Source organism: Chenopodium album, chromosome 11 (genome assembly GCF_948465745.1).
Source record: "Chenopodium album chromosome 11, dcCheAlbu1.1, whole genome shotgun sequence".
In the NCBI taxonomy this organism is placed as follows: domain Eukaryota; kingdom Viridiplantae; phylum Streptophyta; class Magnoliopsida; order Caryophyllales; family Amaranthaceae; genus Chenopodium; species Chenopodium album.
The window spans coordinates 55846044-55861421 of record NC_137844.1 but is presented as its reverse complement, the minus strand read 5'-3'; the positions used below and the strand labels follow the sequence as shown (position 1 = coordinate 55861421).

The 15378-nt window shown below is 33.0% G+C and overlaps 1 protein-coding gene across 3 annotated transcripts; it reads right to left on the bottom strand.

Moving 5' to 3' along the window:
- Positions 1-1005: 1005 nt before the first annotated feature.
- On the bottom strand, positions 1006-5422 carry LOC145567833 (pentatricopeptide repeat-containing protein At5g47360-like). Of its 3 annotated transcripts, none has more exons than XR_014095744.1 (3): positions 3872-5422; positions 1610-3672; positions 1006-1529 (listed from the first exon to the last, which is right to left on the bottom strand). XR_014095744.1 is itself a non-coding variant. In XM_081627236.1 (3 exons), the coding sequence occupies exons 1-3, from the start codon at positions 4913-4915 to the stop codon at positions 2141-2143; spliced, it is 1146 nt and encodes a 381-aa protein (XP_081483362.1). In that variant the 5' UTR covers positions 4916-5422; the 3' UTR covers positions 1009-2140. The 3 variants fall into 3 exon arrangements, 2 of the variants coding, with proteins under 2 accessions (XP_081483361.1, XP_081483362.1); XM_081627236.1 differs by having other exon boundaries at positions 1009-2152; positions 3583-3672; XM_081627235.1 differs by having other exon boundaries at positions 1006-3672.
- Between the last annotated feature and the right edge of the window lie 9956 nt (positions 5423-15378).

The following is a 15378-nucleotide window of genomic DNA, read 5'->3' as shown; positions in this document are numbered from 1 at the left end:
GAGGATCAAAAGAAAAAGACTCCATCCACACCTTTGATGGACCAATCAAACTTCAGCAAAATACAATTAAAGTTTAATCACTATCAATAATATCGGATTTCCGCATATTTCTGCTTACGTATTTGACCACATAATAATAAATTAATAAATCAAAGCATAACACTAGACCACTTCTTGAATTTCAATACCTCTTTATTATTTTTATTTTTGCTACTAGTACATTTTAATTTTTGACAAAAGAATATATAAAAAATGCTAATAGTACATTTCCTCTCGAAAAAAAAAAAAAAACTGCTAATGATCCTTATAGTTATAATGGCTATACAGTATACACACTCATTTGATACTCCATACTAGTAGCAATAACTAATAAGGGATTTTGGTGTATTCATATCATTATACATTTTGCAAACATCAAATTTTTACGGAATATGATTTTAAATACATTGACATGCGTGGATAAGTAAACTGTAAGCGATTACATGAAAACGGAAGGGGTATCTATTTATTACAGAGTATCAGAATTTTGAATGGATAGTCCACAGGAGGTACTAGTGACTAAGTGAGGCTTTAATATTGTGGTCAGCTACCTAATATCAGGAAATTGCTACCATGCACGAGTAAAACAAGCATAAAAATATTATTACGCACTAAAGATAACAGGGATCATACAGACCACACAGGGGAGTTGAAATATGCGTGACATCTAGTCTAGCTTAAACTCTTAAAGATTAATATTCAAGACATGATATCGAATCCTGTATCATTCTGTTTAATCTTCATATATGCGCCACCACAAGCGTCATTTATTTCAGAGTTGTTACTCCAAATATACTCCCATGATGTAGCATTCGAGTATAGATGATACAAATCGAACTAAATAAAATCATAAATCATTATAAAGCACCATAAACTGGAAAGCAAAAAACAGACAACACTATGAACTGATCAATCAATTTATTAAAGCAGAGAGAACATGAGTTGGGTAAACACAAAGCTGATGAGAACAGATGCATTTCGATTTCAGAAAGTGCCTGAACCAAGCTCCTGCTTATCAAACACAAGCATTATGAAACATCGTAAATCATAATGTTCTTATTGTAACATCACACAATATATAAAGTTATCAAATGTAATGGAAAATAGTAATGATTGCAAACTGGCTTAATGCTAGGTATCTACATGACTCCATCTAGTAAAATGACATCTTCATCTTAGTTCTCATCTAGCTAACTACAGTATAAAAGCTATGCACTTAAAGGATGAGTGAGGATACATAAACTTTGCTGGTATTATTAATTAACCTGTATTAGGTGACTAATATTTTAGCCAAATACACATGCAAAAATCTAACTGAGACTGAATATAGTACAGTCAGTCACTTATCAATCATTAATATTTTACACTTAACAGGAAACATAGATTAAGAAAATAGAAATATATGCCTATAATAAGCATCATCCCAATATTTTCCAGTGCCAAGAATATCAAAGCAGTTGTCATAGCATGAATCTGGTAATAACAAGTTGCTGATGAAAGAAAAGTTTCAGAGTTAGGACAAAATCTCTAAATAAACATTAAAAAAAACCTTGTGCAGGGAGAAACTAACCCTTAAGTTTTATGTAAAATTTTCAGCTCGAAAAAATGAGGGCGACAATTGCAAGCAACGCCTATCCTTTCCATCATGAATCAAAATCTTCGATAATGATACCGTCAACTTACTTCCAGCCTCCCCGAGAATTAAGTGGAAAAGAGCAAGTTGATTAAGTTTGACGAGTTGAGCAAATGAAGAAATGAACCCTTTTGGCAAGTTAACAAACCATCAAAGGGCTGGACCTTTGTCGAACCAAATCCTCTACACATACAAGCTTCCCAGTTCCCACTTATGTTGCAGGATTGGAACCGTCATCATCATGTAGCGTACCTCATATAGAACCATGTGACAAGTAAGATCTGTCAAACTGTCATACTGTTGCATCGTCGGTAAAGTGCTTTGGGAGATGGACATAAATGATATTGTCAACAAAAGGAGTGCATCAAGGCGTCACGGGATGGGAATGCCACCATCCAGTGAACACTTTGGAATTGAGGCCCTTTTAAGGGTATGGATCTGGGATTTCAAGGCATAGTTCCTGGAAAATTATAATTTTTCCTGATTCATTAAGGACAAATGTTTAGGCATTGTAACCTCATCAGAGATAAACACAATCAGTTTTCTACCACAGCATTGATGAGCCTATTAGCTAAGCAAGCTGTTCACCCTACAAATTCAATCAACAACTTATTGTGTGAAACTTATGCACAGGTTAGTTCACACAAGATCCCATACATTCATCTTTTAATCATCCCTCAATCTGAAATATATTTGACTTCAAGGATACCACCAAGATTAGCTTCTTTGAAACCATTACCAGATAATGCCGAGGGTCAAAAACAACTATATAACTGAAAGGCAAGGAAGATAATCAAGGAGGAACAAATTGACATTACTCTTTGATCTCCTAATCAACAACTACTAAGATTTCACAATCCAAAAACCATGTGCTGAGATATACTGAAAAAAATAGCTATAACTAACAGAAACAGATGACTTTCAATTCTCTACTTATACTGTTCAATATCACCAAATACAAATTTTGGACGTGCTAACTTTATATTACTACTTATTTAATTCATCTCTTCATCATCACTTTGTCTATCTTGGTTAATATCTGCAAGTCCTTGGCTTAGCTATACATGACCAAAGACAGGATTAATACAAATCTAATAAGTTAAATATTTTGTTCACATTATAATGTCAAAACTCAAAAGTGTCCTGTTCCATGAGATGCAGAGTTGAAAAGAGCACATTAAAAAAGAAGCAAACACAACATTCTGCTTTGCCTCTTCATCTTATAAGCATTGATAAACTCTGAATTTCAATAAGAGGATGTGCGAATAGTTGCACCATTGCCACAAAGGTACAGAAAAATAACATCTTGAAGTCGACAAATCTTTATTAGTGAGACAAGCTAATAGTAGGGATGATGCAACACAATTTCTGAACAAGCTCCCTGGATGAGTTACAATAAAGTTTGCAGAGAAAAGGCATTAGTTGCTAGCTTATATTCAGTCAATAATTGTGCAAGAACACTTCTAGCATGACAATAGTTCAGAAAATAAATTAGAAAACTCCAATCATCGGCAGTTAAGAAAACATCAGTGGACTTTCCAAGCTAGTTCAGACTTCAGAAGTCAATATGCTAGACAAGGGAGAATTCAACTACCAAATCGTGGTGGAAATCATCAAGGAAAAGGCATAGTATGAAGTACAAAATCCCACTGTCAATTCCATAACAAAATTTTGGGGGACAAAAGCAAGTGTTTGGTTTCATGAAAAAAAAATTAAAAACACTCACAACTGACCAGGAGTCAAATTACATTCTAGTGACTTAACTCATTTATTTCCCATCAGCCCACACTTCTTCACATCACTCCAGCATAAAATCGAATACGGTAAAATCAATGTTTACACTGAAATACAACAATACTTACAATAGTACATTAAAAAGTGAAGAAGGATTGATTGAATAAGATGCTTACCATGTATATTGTACAACTAGCAACATGAAAACTCTGCTGGTAGAGATAAATCTCACAAAGTACTTGAACTGGGATTGTGCAACCAGCATGCTTTTCAGGTAATAAGGAAGTAGTCAGATCTTACAACATGCAAAAATCCTCTAGAATACTAATAACCAAGACAGTATTGAAAAAGAAAGTATAATTTAGTATCATCTTTCCATCTTAAACAATTGTGCAAGTGATTCCATCTCAATTGATGCTTTTAGGTGCTTGTGAATGTTGTAATGTAAGAGGAATTGATTGTTACCCCTTTCTCAACCATATAATAGGCCAGTTTTTCTACCTCTTCCACACGGTGTTCCTGACAAAGACCAACAAGTAGCGCTGAGTATATATCAGAATCAATTGTTAGTACAAAACCCTTCTTCACAAAATCCTCATACAGACCAAATGCATCAATAAATCTTCCTTTTAAACACAAATCTTTCATCAAGACAGTACACGCAAACCTATCAGGCCTCACGAAACTTCCTAACATCCACCTGAAAAGCTTCTCTGCCTCCTCAAATCTTTGGATCCATAACAAGGAGATCACAAGAGAGCTATAGCACTCGTCTTTCGAGACTTGACCTCCAACAACTTCATCATTAACAAGTTTAAATGCCTTGTCAATATGCCCTTCACGACAAAGACCTTGGATTAGCACAATCATAGTAATCCTGTTAGGGTGGCACTTAAAACTCTCCATACGCTCCAATATCAACAATGCCTCAACTGACTTGCCATTTTCACACAAAGTCTGGATAATTGATGTATAAGTAATGACATTCGGTGTACACTCCCCACCTTCTTTCTCCATCTCACCCAACAACTCCAACGCTCTCTCGAAACTCCCAGCTCTGCAAAGCCCATCAAGGAGTGCAGAGTATGCCACCAAATTCGGAACACATCCATGACTTTTCATAGTCTTAAACAACTGACAAGCATCCTCCAATCTCTCGGCAAAACAAAACCCCTTTAACATTGACATATAGGTAATCATATTAGGACACAAATCACATGATTCCATCTCTCTCATCAACCCCATTGCCCTATCAAGATCCCCCCTTTCACAAAACAACCCTATAACCACATTATACATCGTCGAATCCGGCTGACAACCAAAATCACCCATCTTTCTCAATACCCACAAACCCTCATCAACACTCCTAGCTTCTCTACACAAATTAAGAACAACTTTAAACAATTTAACATTAGTTTGACACCCTTCAACCCCATAACACTCAATAATCTCTCTAATCCTACCCGGGTTTCGACGAATTTCCAGAAGCTTACAAGCTAAGTTATACATATATTGAGTATGCCTATACTTAGGCTGTAAACCAGCCCAGATGAAAAAACGAGACCTAATTGGGGATGATTTAAGGAAAATCTATGCAACACCTCAGTAACACATTGAACATCCAGTCGAGCATTAAAATTAACAAGGGTTTTTTCAGGGTTTTGGGGGCAATTTAAGAGGTGGGTACAAAATTCTTCTGCTGTTGAAAAATCGATTCTTGTAATGAGTGAAAATGGTGGATTTTTTTAGCCTATATGCGGAGGTGAAGCGAGAAATTGATGAAATCGCCATTCTTGGAAGAATAAGATAATATTAATGAGCTAATTCAAGGAAAATAAACTCAAAAATTACCTTGGTGAGATTCTGCGAGATCAAGGGAACAAATAAATTACTGCGAGGAAATGTATGGAAGAAGGTAGCAGTGGTGGTGGCTAGTCCGCCGCAACAGCCGCGCTCGTCGGCGGTTGTTGTGGTGCTTGGTATTGTGTTCAAATTTGCTGCGTAACTTGTTTATCAGATGATTGAATCTGGAGAGTGGAGGAAGGCCCAGTTAATCATCATCATCTTATTAACAACATCAAGGGTAAAATTGGTATATCTCTAGTCTCTACCCTTTTAAAACCCAGAACATGTGTTACTGTTCCAATTCTACAATGTAGTGACGGTTATGCCCCCTTTTTCATGGTTGCTAAACGTAACCCTTACTTACTTAACACACCCCCCTGGAATACCCAAATTACCCCTTCCTATTTCATTTCCCATTCATGCTTATTTTCTGTTCTCCCCTTTGCATCTATTCCCTATTCAGTTGTTGCGAAATTTGAATCTGTAAATGGAGCAAAATTTGGATATTCGAAGAATTAGAGCAATATTTATAATTTTATATACACAATCAAAACATATAGATTATAAGAATTACTAATTTCTTAAAAGTGGGGTATATAGTGCGTGTTTGCTATGGTGACATGGTGTATATAACGAGTGTCGAGGTGAACGAATTGCTATTTTATTTTAGAACTTGAGATTTCTTCAACAATTAAATACATGTTGAATTATTAATTGAGATCTCTCAAGTTCTAAAATAATGAAAAAAAAAACATGTAGCTTTGCCATTGAAATTAAACACTCGTTCGTCTATCATTCTAGCTTTCAATGACTAACAACTATATCCAGTATTTCTAATTGTTACTCCGTATTTGATAGCTTTTGGTTGGGCCTCTTATTAGGAGCATTTCACAAATAATGGTTCTTCCTTTCATTTCTTGTCACTGGTTCGAAATAGTTTGAAGTTTGAATTACTTTGTTCAATTTTTGTGAAGTAATTTAAAGTATTTTGTTCAATATGTATGAAATAGTTTTACATATTTTGTTCAATTTGCGTGAAATGGTTTATACTATTGTATTTGATTTGTGGGAAATAAAGTTATATATGTTTACATGGGATAAATCCGGGGAAAAAAATGACAAACTTACATAGTGTTCGAAGTCAGAATCTTCATATACTGGAAGCCCTTAGTTTTATTATAATACACTTATTAGAAGAAAAATACTTTTCTCTAAATTTGTGACTTTTATATAAGGTAAGGAAAAGAGAAACAAGTACAGTGCATATTATTATGATTTTTTTTATAAGAAAATGAAGGAAAAAAAGGTTGCGCTAAGTAAAGTGGGGTTGCGTTTAGCACTCCCCCTTTTTTTTTTTTTCCTTGTTGATTGACTTTAGGTTCTGTTCGGCAAAACTAGCTGTTAGCTTTTGAGTACCTGTGAGTTGTAGAGGTAGCTGTGAGCTGTCAAGTAGTAGCTGTTAGAGGCTAGCTGTCAAGGTAGCGGTTCATATTATGAGTGTTCGGTAAAAGTAGAGATTGAAACTATAAAAATAGTTAGTGTGACGTGTTATGTATCATATGTTTGATAATTTCAAATATTATATAGTATAACATATATTGCTAATAAATAATCAATTTAAAAAATAAGATAGAAAAAAAAATACTCCTCATAATGAAAGGAAAAAAAAAAAGAAAAAAGGATATGGAATATAAAATTTTGATATTATGGTTGACCGAAACAAATAATACTGAGTCAAAAAAAGAAAAGGAAAAAAAAGTTCATTGGAAAAAATAAAAAGGGTTGAACGCTACTTTACAATTTTAAAAGCTATCTTTTTTAGCTTTCAACAATAGCTACTTAAAAACTACCTCTACCTCTAACAGCTACTTAAAAAACTAATTCACCAAACACCAATATTATTTTAAGGTAGTGTTTTGAATAGGTCTAAAAACTAACAGCTACCTTAAAAGCTAATGTCGAACAGGCCCTTAGTCTTCAACCACGAATCCCTCATTCTTGCTTTTTTCCCTCTTCTTTAAAACCGGTCTTTCTCACTCTCACTCCATCTCTCCTTTCTCACTTCATTTTCTCTCTCTTCACTCTCCACTCTCCACTCTCCTTTCCTCCGTCTTCGCAAATATGGTTTGGTTACTCCTTCTCTTTCCTCTTTTTTGAATGATTATGACCTAAGTTTTGTGATTGGTTTTGTGTTTTTTGATTTGATTTGATTTTAGGTTTGAGATTTGATGATTGTTATGATCCAATGTAGATTATGATATCAAAGAAGCCCTAAATCGGCTTCGTCGTGAGATTGTTGATGCTCTGCATCTTTTGCCTGCTATGAAGCACGAGTACCTTCCTAAAGATCTTCAGGTTCTCTTCTATCTCACTTGTTTAATAATCTGGTTTGTATTTTGTGATTTTTGGCATCAAATGCGTTTTGATTTAGGGTTATTGCTATAATTATTGCGGAAACAAGTATATTTTCAATAAGTAATTACTTTCGTTGATAGTTTTATGGATTAGTGAATTGCATTGTCAGCTAATTCCATAGATTGTGAAGTTGTTTTTGCAACTGAAACGATTTTGTTTTTATAGAATGAGAAATTCGAATCAATATTTGCTTGAAATGGCTTGTAGGTTGTTATTTACTGATGGATTTATATAGCGATAAATTGGGGAATTTTGGTTACAATCACTTTGATATGAGGCAGTAATGTTGATATTTTGGTTTTGAATTTGATTTTATGGGAAGATCTGGGATTTTTTCGAAAGCTGTGATCTTTATAGTGATTTCTAAGGTTGGAAATTCTAAATTTTTTGCAGAAAAATATGGTGGTAAACTGGTAATATCTTGTGAAACATTAAATACAATGGTGATACACTGTATAAACCAGAGCTATTGTCTCATGTGTTTGAAAGTAAAGACGTCAGTAATGCCAATAGTTGATTTGTTTAAATATATAGATTTAGTTAATATATAGATTTAGTTGAAACAATTATCTACCTATTTTAAATTTACTTTGTCAGGCTATCACTCTCTTGATGTTGGTGCATTATTGTGGTACTACTCACATAGAGTGGTTCCATTGGTTTTTCTTTTATCATCTTATTACCTTGTCTTCATTTGGATAGGGGAGGTTGGGTGGTTGTGGCTCATATACTTTACTTTTTTTTTTTTTTTTTTTTTTGGATCTACATCAAGTGACTTGATGTCTTTTTACAGGTTTGTGCTAATGTGGTGAGTGTTTTTGAAAGAGTTGACGATGATGGACTACAGTGGTATCTTCAACAATTAGTACGTCCTGGCCTTTTGTTTTGAGCACTCAGATAGATCACGCCTATTTCTTTCCTTGTGCAACGCTGTAATTTCTTGTCCTCTTTTTTCTTCAATGGATTATGTTGTTATATTGATTGTTTGGTATTATCTATTATGTTATACATGTTTTTTAATTAGATATGTGAAATTGGAAAGTATGGTAGTGAGACAGACTTTTGGATGATTGCATTGTTGGTAAAAATAGTAAATGCCTCAGTAATACTTAAGTTAGAAGAATTTACTTTGGTGCTTTTGGCTCTATTATTCATCTCTTGATCTGAATGTGTCAACTAATGATGCATTGCTACATTCTTTTTGTGGTGGTTTTCATTAATATACCATATTTTAAGCAATTTGATTGGGTTCAAATTTTCTATTATAGATCTGGAATGCGAATAGTCTATGTAGGATCTGGTGAAGATGTAATACCCCGTATTTTTGAAAAGTATTTTCTAATTAATTAATTAGTATTTTCTAAAAAGGGAATTTTAAGTAATTTATTTTACTATTTGAATTTTGGAGCCAAAATGATATTTGAATTTTGGCGTCAAAAGTATTTTAAAACTCAATTATTTTGTTGGATTTTGGATAAGATTTATTATCCATTTATTTAAAAATCGGATTATTTATATTCTGGATATTTTAATTATATAAAATTATATTTAATTATTTATTTAAGATGGCCGAAAATTCCTAATTTAATGACTATGATTTTTGGATTTTCTATGTATAGAAAATCTGATTTTCTTAGTTATTTTATTTAGTGAATAATTGGAATTTTATTAATTAATTATTTTAGACAATAAATATTATTTACACAATTATTTTTAATTCCTTAAAACTAGCAAATTAATTGCCTAAATATCTAAAGGGAGGTCCGAAAATATGAGCTTAGGAAAGCTCAAATTTTCGGCCACCATGATGGATTTTTGGGTGATTTATTTTGGTAAATTGTATTTTTAATTATCTCCTTAAAATCTCTTATTTTCCGTAATTTTATTTCTCCACCTCCTAAATATTTTATCATCTTATTTTCCTACCTTATATCTTCCTTGATTATTCTCCAAGTAATCTCTTTTGCCATATTATTTTTCATGACAACACACTTTCCTTAAACTAATTATTCTTAGTCACCTCAATATTAAACTTTCCATAATTCTTTAACTCTCTTTTCCAAGTAATTTCCTTAATTCTTTTTACTATAATTCTTCCTACATTTTCCTACCATAATTCTTTCATTCATAAGCCTATAAATACCCCCTCATACCTCTCATATTTTTTCACACCAAAACCCAATTCTCTTCTTCTCTCTTATTCTTCTTCTTCCTCCTAAACCTTTTCATACTTTTCTTTCTACTCTTTTTATACATAATCAGCCCATACACATTGGAAGCCACATTTTGGGCACTTCTGGTTAGTTTTTGGGGTTTTTATGTTTCACAAAAGATTGTTCCTCTTGAAAAATCCTTGAGGTTAGGCTCAAAAATCACCCAATTCGGAGTTATATTGAAGGAGTTATGTCCTTTGCGAGTTCTGCCTATTCTTTCCAACGAAAATTCAATTCTCTTTAATCCTATTCCTTTATCTTTTTCATGGTTAGTTTTCTAAAACACAAATACCTATTTTATAGCTATAATTTTATATTAAAAGAGTTTTATAGTCCATACACATTAGATTTGGGTTTATGTTGTGATAACCTTATGGTTATGTTAATTGCAAGGTGTATTCGTGATTGAAATTTGAAAATACGAAGTGTTGATTGAGATTCGGAATCAAGGTAAGTTTGGTGGATAGATACTTTTGAAAGTGATTGTTTGAATGACATGTTTTATATGATTTATTGGTGATTAAATTAAATTGGTTTGAATTATGATTTATGAAATAAAGTATGTTTGGAGGTATTGATTTTAATGTTTGTTTTAATAAATGTATTTTTAAAGGATTGATTTTCATATCATGTTTTGAATGGTTTGAATTAAAGAAATTGATTTGAAAAGTTTGATGAATTAAATAAAAGGTTTTTCAAAGGAAGAGTTATTGATTTTGAAAAGTTATTTATATGAGATTTAATTCTCAAGTATTTATTAAAAGGTCGATTTTGAAGCATGTTGAAATTAAATACAAAAGGAGTTTTGAGTTAACCTATTATAAAGGTTGATTTTAGGATTTATTGAATTTTATGAGGATTTATTGAATTATTTATTTAAAAAGTTTTAAAAGCATGTTTATTATATTAATCCCACTATGCGGATTCATTGAAGACTATAGACTTTGTATAACCTAGTCTTTCTCCAAGAATAGCCTTGAAATAGTAGGAGACTAGCTTGGGGGGTATGCACACTTAAAGAGGAGATTGAGTTTTCAAAAATAATTGATTTTATTAATCATTATTATTGAGTTATTGGAATTATTTTGAGAATATTTGAGAATTGCTTTTGAATCATGAGTTTGGAATTTATTGGATTAATTATTGGAATTCACTTTAAAAGCATCTTTGCAAATAAATTGAGTTTACTTATCTTGCACTTATCGTATTTAGCATATTTTGCTATCCGTATTTCCTATTTGTTTTGGTTCGCCCTGTTTACCGTAATGGTAAGCAGTGTTGACTATTTTCAGGTAGAGTCATGAATGAGCATATGGGAGTCTCGGGATTTATTTCTCCTAGTTTAGGAATGTTGGTTTTGTCTTTATTTTGAGTAAACATAACAATGTTACTATTTTTATAAGCATTAATAAAAGAAAGTTGAGTTTTCTGCTGCAAGTTTTGTTATCAAGTTAAGTATTTTGAATAGCCTTGTGTAATCACGCGGCGATAACACTCCTAAGTCTATCTCTACGGTATAATTATACGTATTATACTATTATTTCCGTAGAGGGAGATTTGGGGGTGTTACAGAAGATGAGTTATAAGACCAACTTTTGGAAAATGTTCTTATGGACCTATCAATTTCGGTAATTATAGCTTTGATCTTTCAGTCATAACTTCTCTGTCTTATTCTTAAGATTTCTGTATTTTAATCCTTGGTGGTTTGTTGTAATTAAGGAACTGCTGTTTGGATTGGATTGAGGAGCATCTAGAATTTTTTTTATTTTTTATTTTATATATATTTTGTAGTTTTAGAGTCTGATATTGGGGAGCTTGTGTTGCGTTGTTTGTGGGAAATCAAAGGCAATTTTGTCAAATATATCAATTTTTTGTGGTAGGGCTTTCCGATCTTACGACATTGTTGCTACACATAAATCCCCAGCTCCTTTAGATGACATACTTTTTAGCTAGAAAAACAACGTATTTAGGATTAGTACTCCATATGGTTTAGTTGTGATTTCAAAGATCCGCCCCTTTAGATGAATTTGTTTGTGGGTTCTTTAACAGTAGCTAGCATAAAATCAAGCAAAACATACATCCTGATGTATAAACCTCCCTGTCACATTCAAAACACTTTACAAGAACTCCCATGAGATTGGAGGCAATCCAAGGAAGCAGCAGTAGTAAAATAGTGAAACTTTTAGAGCACCGCATATTGGAAGTCATGTGCTTTCTCTAACACTTCAGTATTCATTAGCAAGTATGTTGACCCTTATGTGGTTTTGATGATGATGTCTATAATTGATCAAACTTCCGTCTAATAAGGATTTTCTAATGTTGTGATATTTGCAGGACAAGTAAACTCTGGGAGTTGAAGTAGGAACTGAAATAGAGGAACTTTAGAAGATCCAGGATGACAAGTAAAGTCAGAAGAGATTTCCAGAAAGAAGTTCTCTGAACATAGATGGATGGAACTACAAGGAGTTACCTAACAGGAACTTATCAACGGGTTGTAACGACCTGATTCCAGTGTAATGCTGGAACACAACCTCAACAATCAAGGACTAGTGCAGAGCTCGAGATATCAACCGAAAAAGACGAACTTCGTAGCTTAGGTTGTATTAAAGATAAGTTTGTTTTAGATTGATGTAAATATATATCTGGTTGATATACATGAAACTTATTAGAAATCGGATAGAGCTTGGCAAACTAGGTAATTCGTAAAAGATAAGTTTGAGTTTATGAAAAAGTATTTTATTTGATTTTATCTTTTAAAATCTGGTTTACTTGGTTTTATCTTTTTCATAAAACTTTAACTTTTAATAAAACGAATTTTACAGAAAAAGGTTTTCTTAAAATCGAGATTAAGTTTATTTCGGTTTTGAAATGATAAGAATGAACTTCTGTTCAACTTATCATTTTTCTGGAAAACTTACTTTGTTAGCCGAGGAACTTCTATAAATATAGAAGTGATACATCGAAGCAAAGTGAGAGTTTTAGGCGTGAAACCCACTTAGTGCTTAAGAGTAAGTTTGCCAAAAGGTTTAAGCTTTATCATTTTGATTTCGGGTTTCATGTGTAGTTTTCTGAATGCGGGGAAATTAGGTCGTTGACTAACCTCCTCACGGCCAAACAAAATTTATTATAATCCTAAACTAACCCCTAAACAAATCTAGTGGTAAGTTCGGAGTCGAACCACAAGGAACGGTAATGTTATATTGTTCTCGATCTAATGCTTAAGCTACGCCGAAGTCGGTTTACGGATAGTGGACACTACAATTACACTAACACACATATAAAGAACAAAATATTATAAAGTCTACTAGGGGCAAAGATCCACTTTGAACAATTAACAATTTAATGAGAATCCATTTGATAATCAATCATGTAAAGAAAGAATTAAAATGAGAATTAGTTACACTCAAGAGCAATCTCTCAAATTCCTAGCCTAGATCCCTCATTGACTAGGTGCATAGAAGAAATTTACCCAAAATGCAATCAAATATATCAATTCCAATTCACAATCCCTTGTCAAACTAGAACTAATATGCAATTAAGTTTGCTATCATGGGAGATCAATCTAATCTAAAACAAACAACATGCCGTCATCAATTCAATTAATTTAATTATACAATTATCATCAAATTTATCTCAAATAACTCAATTAACCATTACAAAGCTTCACTCAACACCTAGTAGAAGGAAATCTACTCAAACATGATTAACAAAGTAATTAAAGAAAGCATAAAGAGAAAAGAGAGTAAGAATTCTCATTGATAAAAGATGGAGATCTTCAAATCATCAAATTCTTCCTTTGATTATCCAAAATCCATGAAAACCATTGTGTTTCTCACTTTCTCTCTCCAAAATTTGAGAGTTTCTCTCTCTAAAAACCTAAAACTAATCTAAAAACTACGGAAAAATCAATTCCTCTCTCTAAAATAAGCAAAAAATCTATTTATACCCCTTACTAAATTGCCTAGGAAGCTCCGCAAAAAGTCGAGCAGCCCGCATAGGAGCGGGCGCTCCAAAGTTAGTGCACGGGCGCTCCTAGCTGCAGCAGTGAGAGGCAGAATCATTCTAGACAGTTTGGAGCGAGCACTCCTCATAGGGTGTGCGCTCGTTCCTATCGGACTGGGCAAATCACTCAACTTCAAATGAACATATCTCCCACGTTTTACATCGGAATTGGGCACCTGACCTGCCGTTGGAAAGCTCTCGAGATAAGCTTTCATCTCCAATTAGAATCACCCGAAAATGTTTTGGAGATCAAAAGATATAAGCTTTTGAAGTTTGATCTTTGCAAATCAAGTGCACATATCTTCATTACTTGTTCTTTTATGTTTTATATTTCATCAATCTTGAGTAATGAACTTATCCAAGTATTCCTAAACATAAGAGTAAACCAATAAAGTTTAATTTAATGCCATACGCAACCAAAATATGCAAGAAAAGCAAAATTGAGCAGTAACGACATTTCACACGCAAACACGACAAATTTAATAAAACGTTATTAAATCCAAGTAAAAAGACATCAAAATTATGAAAAACTAACTAGAAACTCCTAAAACATAGTGACATATTTGGCAAACTAGGTTGTATTAAAGATATCAACCGAAAAAGATGAACTTCATAACTTAGGTTGTATTAAAGATAAGTTTGTTTAGGTTTATGTAAATATATATCTGGTTGATATACATGAAACTTATTAGAAATCGGATAGATCTTGGCAAACTAGGTAATTCGTAAAAGATAAGTTTGAGTTTATGAAAAAGTATTTTATTTGATTTTATCTTTTAAAATCTGGTTTACTTGGTTTTATCTTTTCATAAAACTTTATCTTTTAATAAAACGAATTTTACAGAAAACGGTTTTCTTAATATTGAGATTAAGTTTGTTTTGGTTTTGAAATGATAAGAATGAACTTCTGTTCAACTTGTCATTTTTCTGGAAAACTTACTTTGTTAGCTGAGGAACTTCTATAAATATAAAAGTGATACATCGAAGCAAAGTGAGAGTTTTAGGCGTGAAAACCGCTTAGTGCTTAAGAGTAAGTTTGCCAAAAGGTTTAAGCTTTATCATTTTGATTTCGGGTTTCATGTGCAGCTTTTCATTTAAATATTAGAGTGAGTCTTTGTGTTGTAATTGGTTTTGGGGTGTTTGTGAATTCTTGACAATTCACATTTGAGTTTAGGAGTTTGTATTCTCTAAAATTCGTATGAGTCTAGGAGTTTGAAAGTCTCTAAAATTCGAGTGGTAGTTGTGAGAACACAGTGAGTGAGCTTCAGGTGGGAAGCCGAGTGTAGGCACTCCGGGAGTGCTGAGTGAACCTAAGTGGGACTTAGGTTGGCTAAGATAGGGTCTTATCAGGTAGCAAGTGTCCGTGGTGGAACTTGTGAGAAAGGTTTGTGTTAATAGGTTGTAACTAGGTGTTGCCCTATTATAGTGGAGTTTGTTTGAAAATCTCGAGAAGGGTCGAGGTTTTACTTCCAGTTGGGCCCTAAAAGGTTTCCTCGT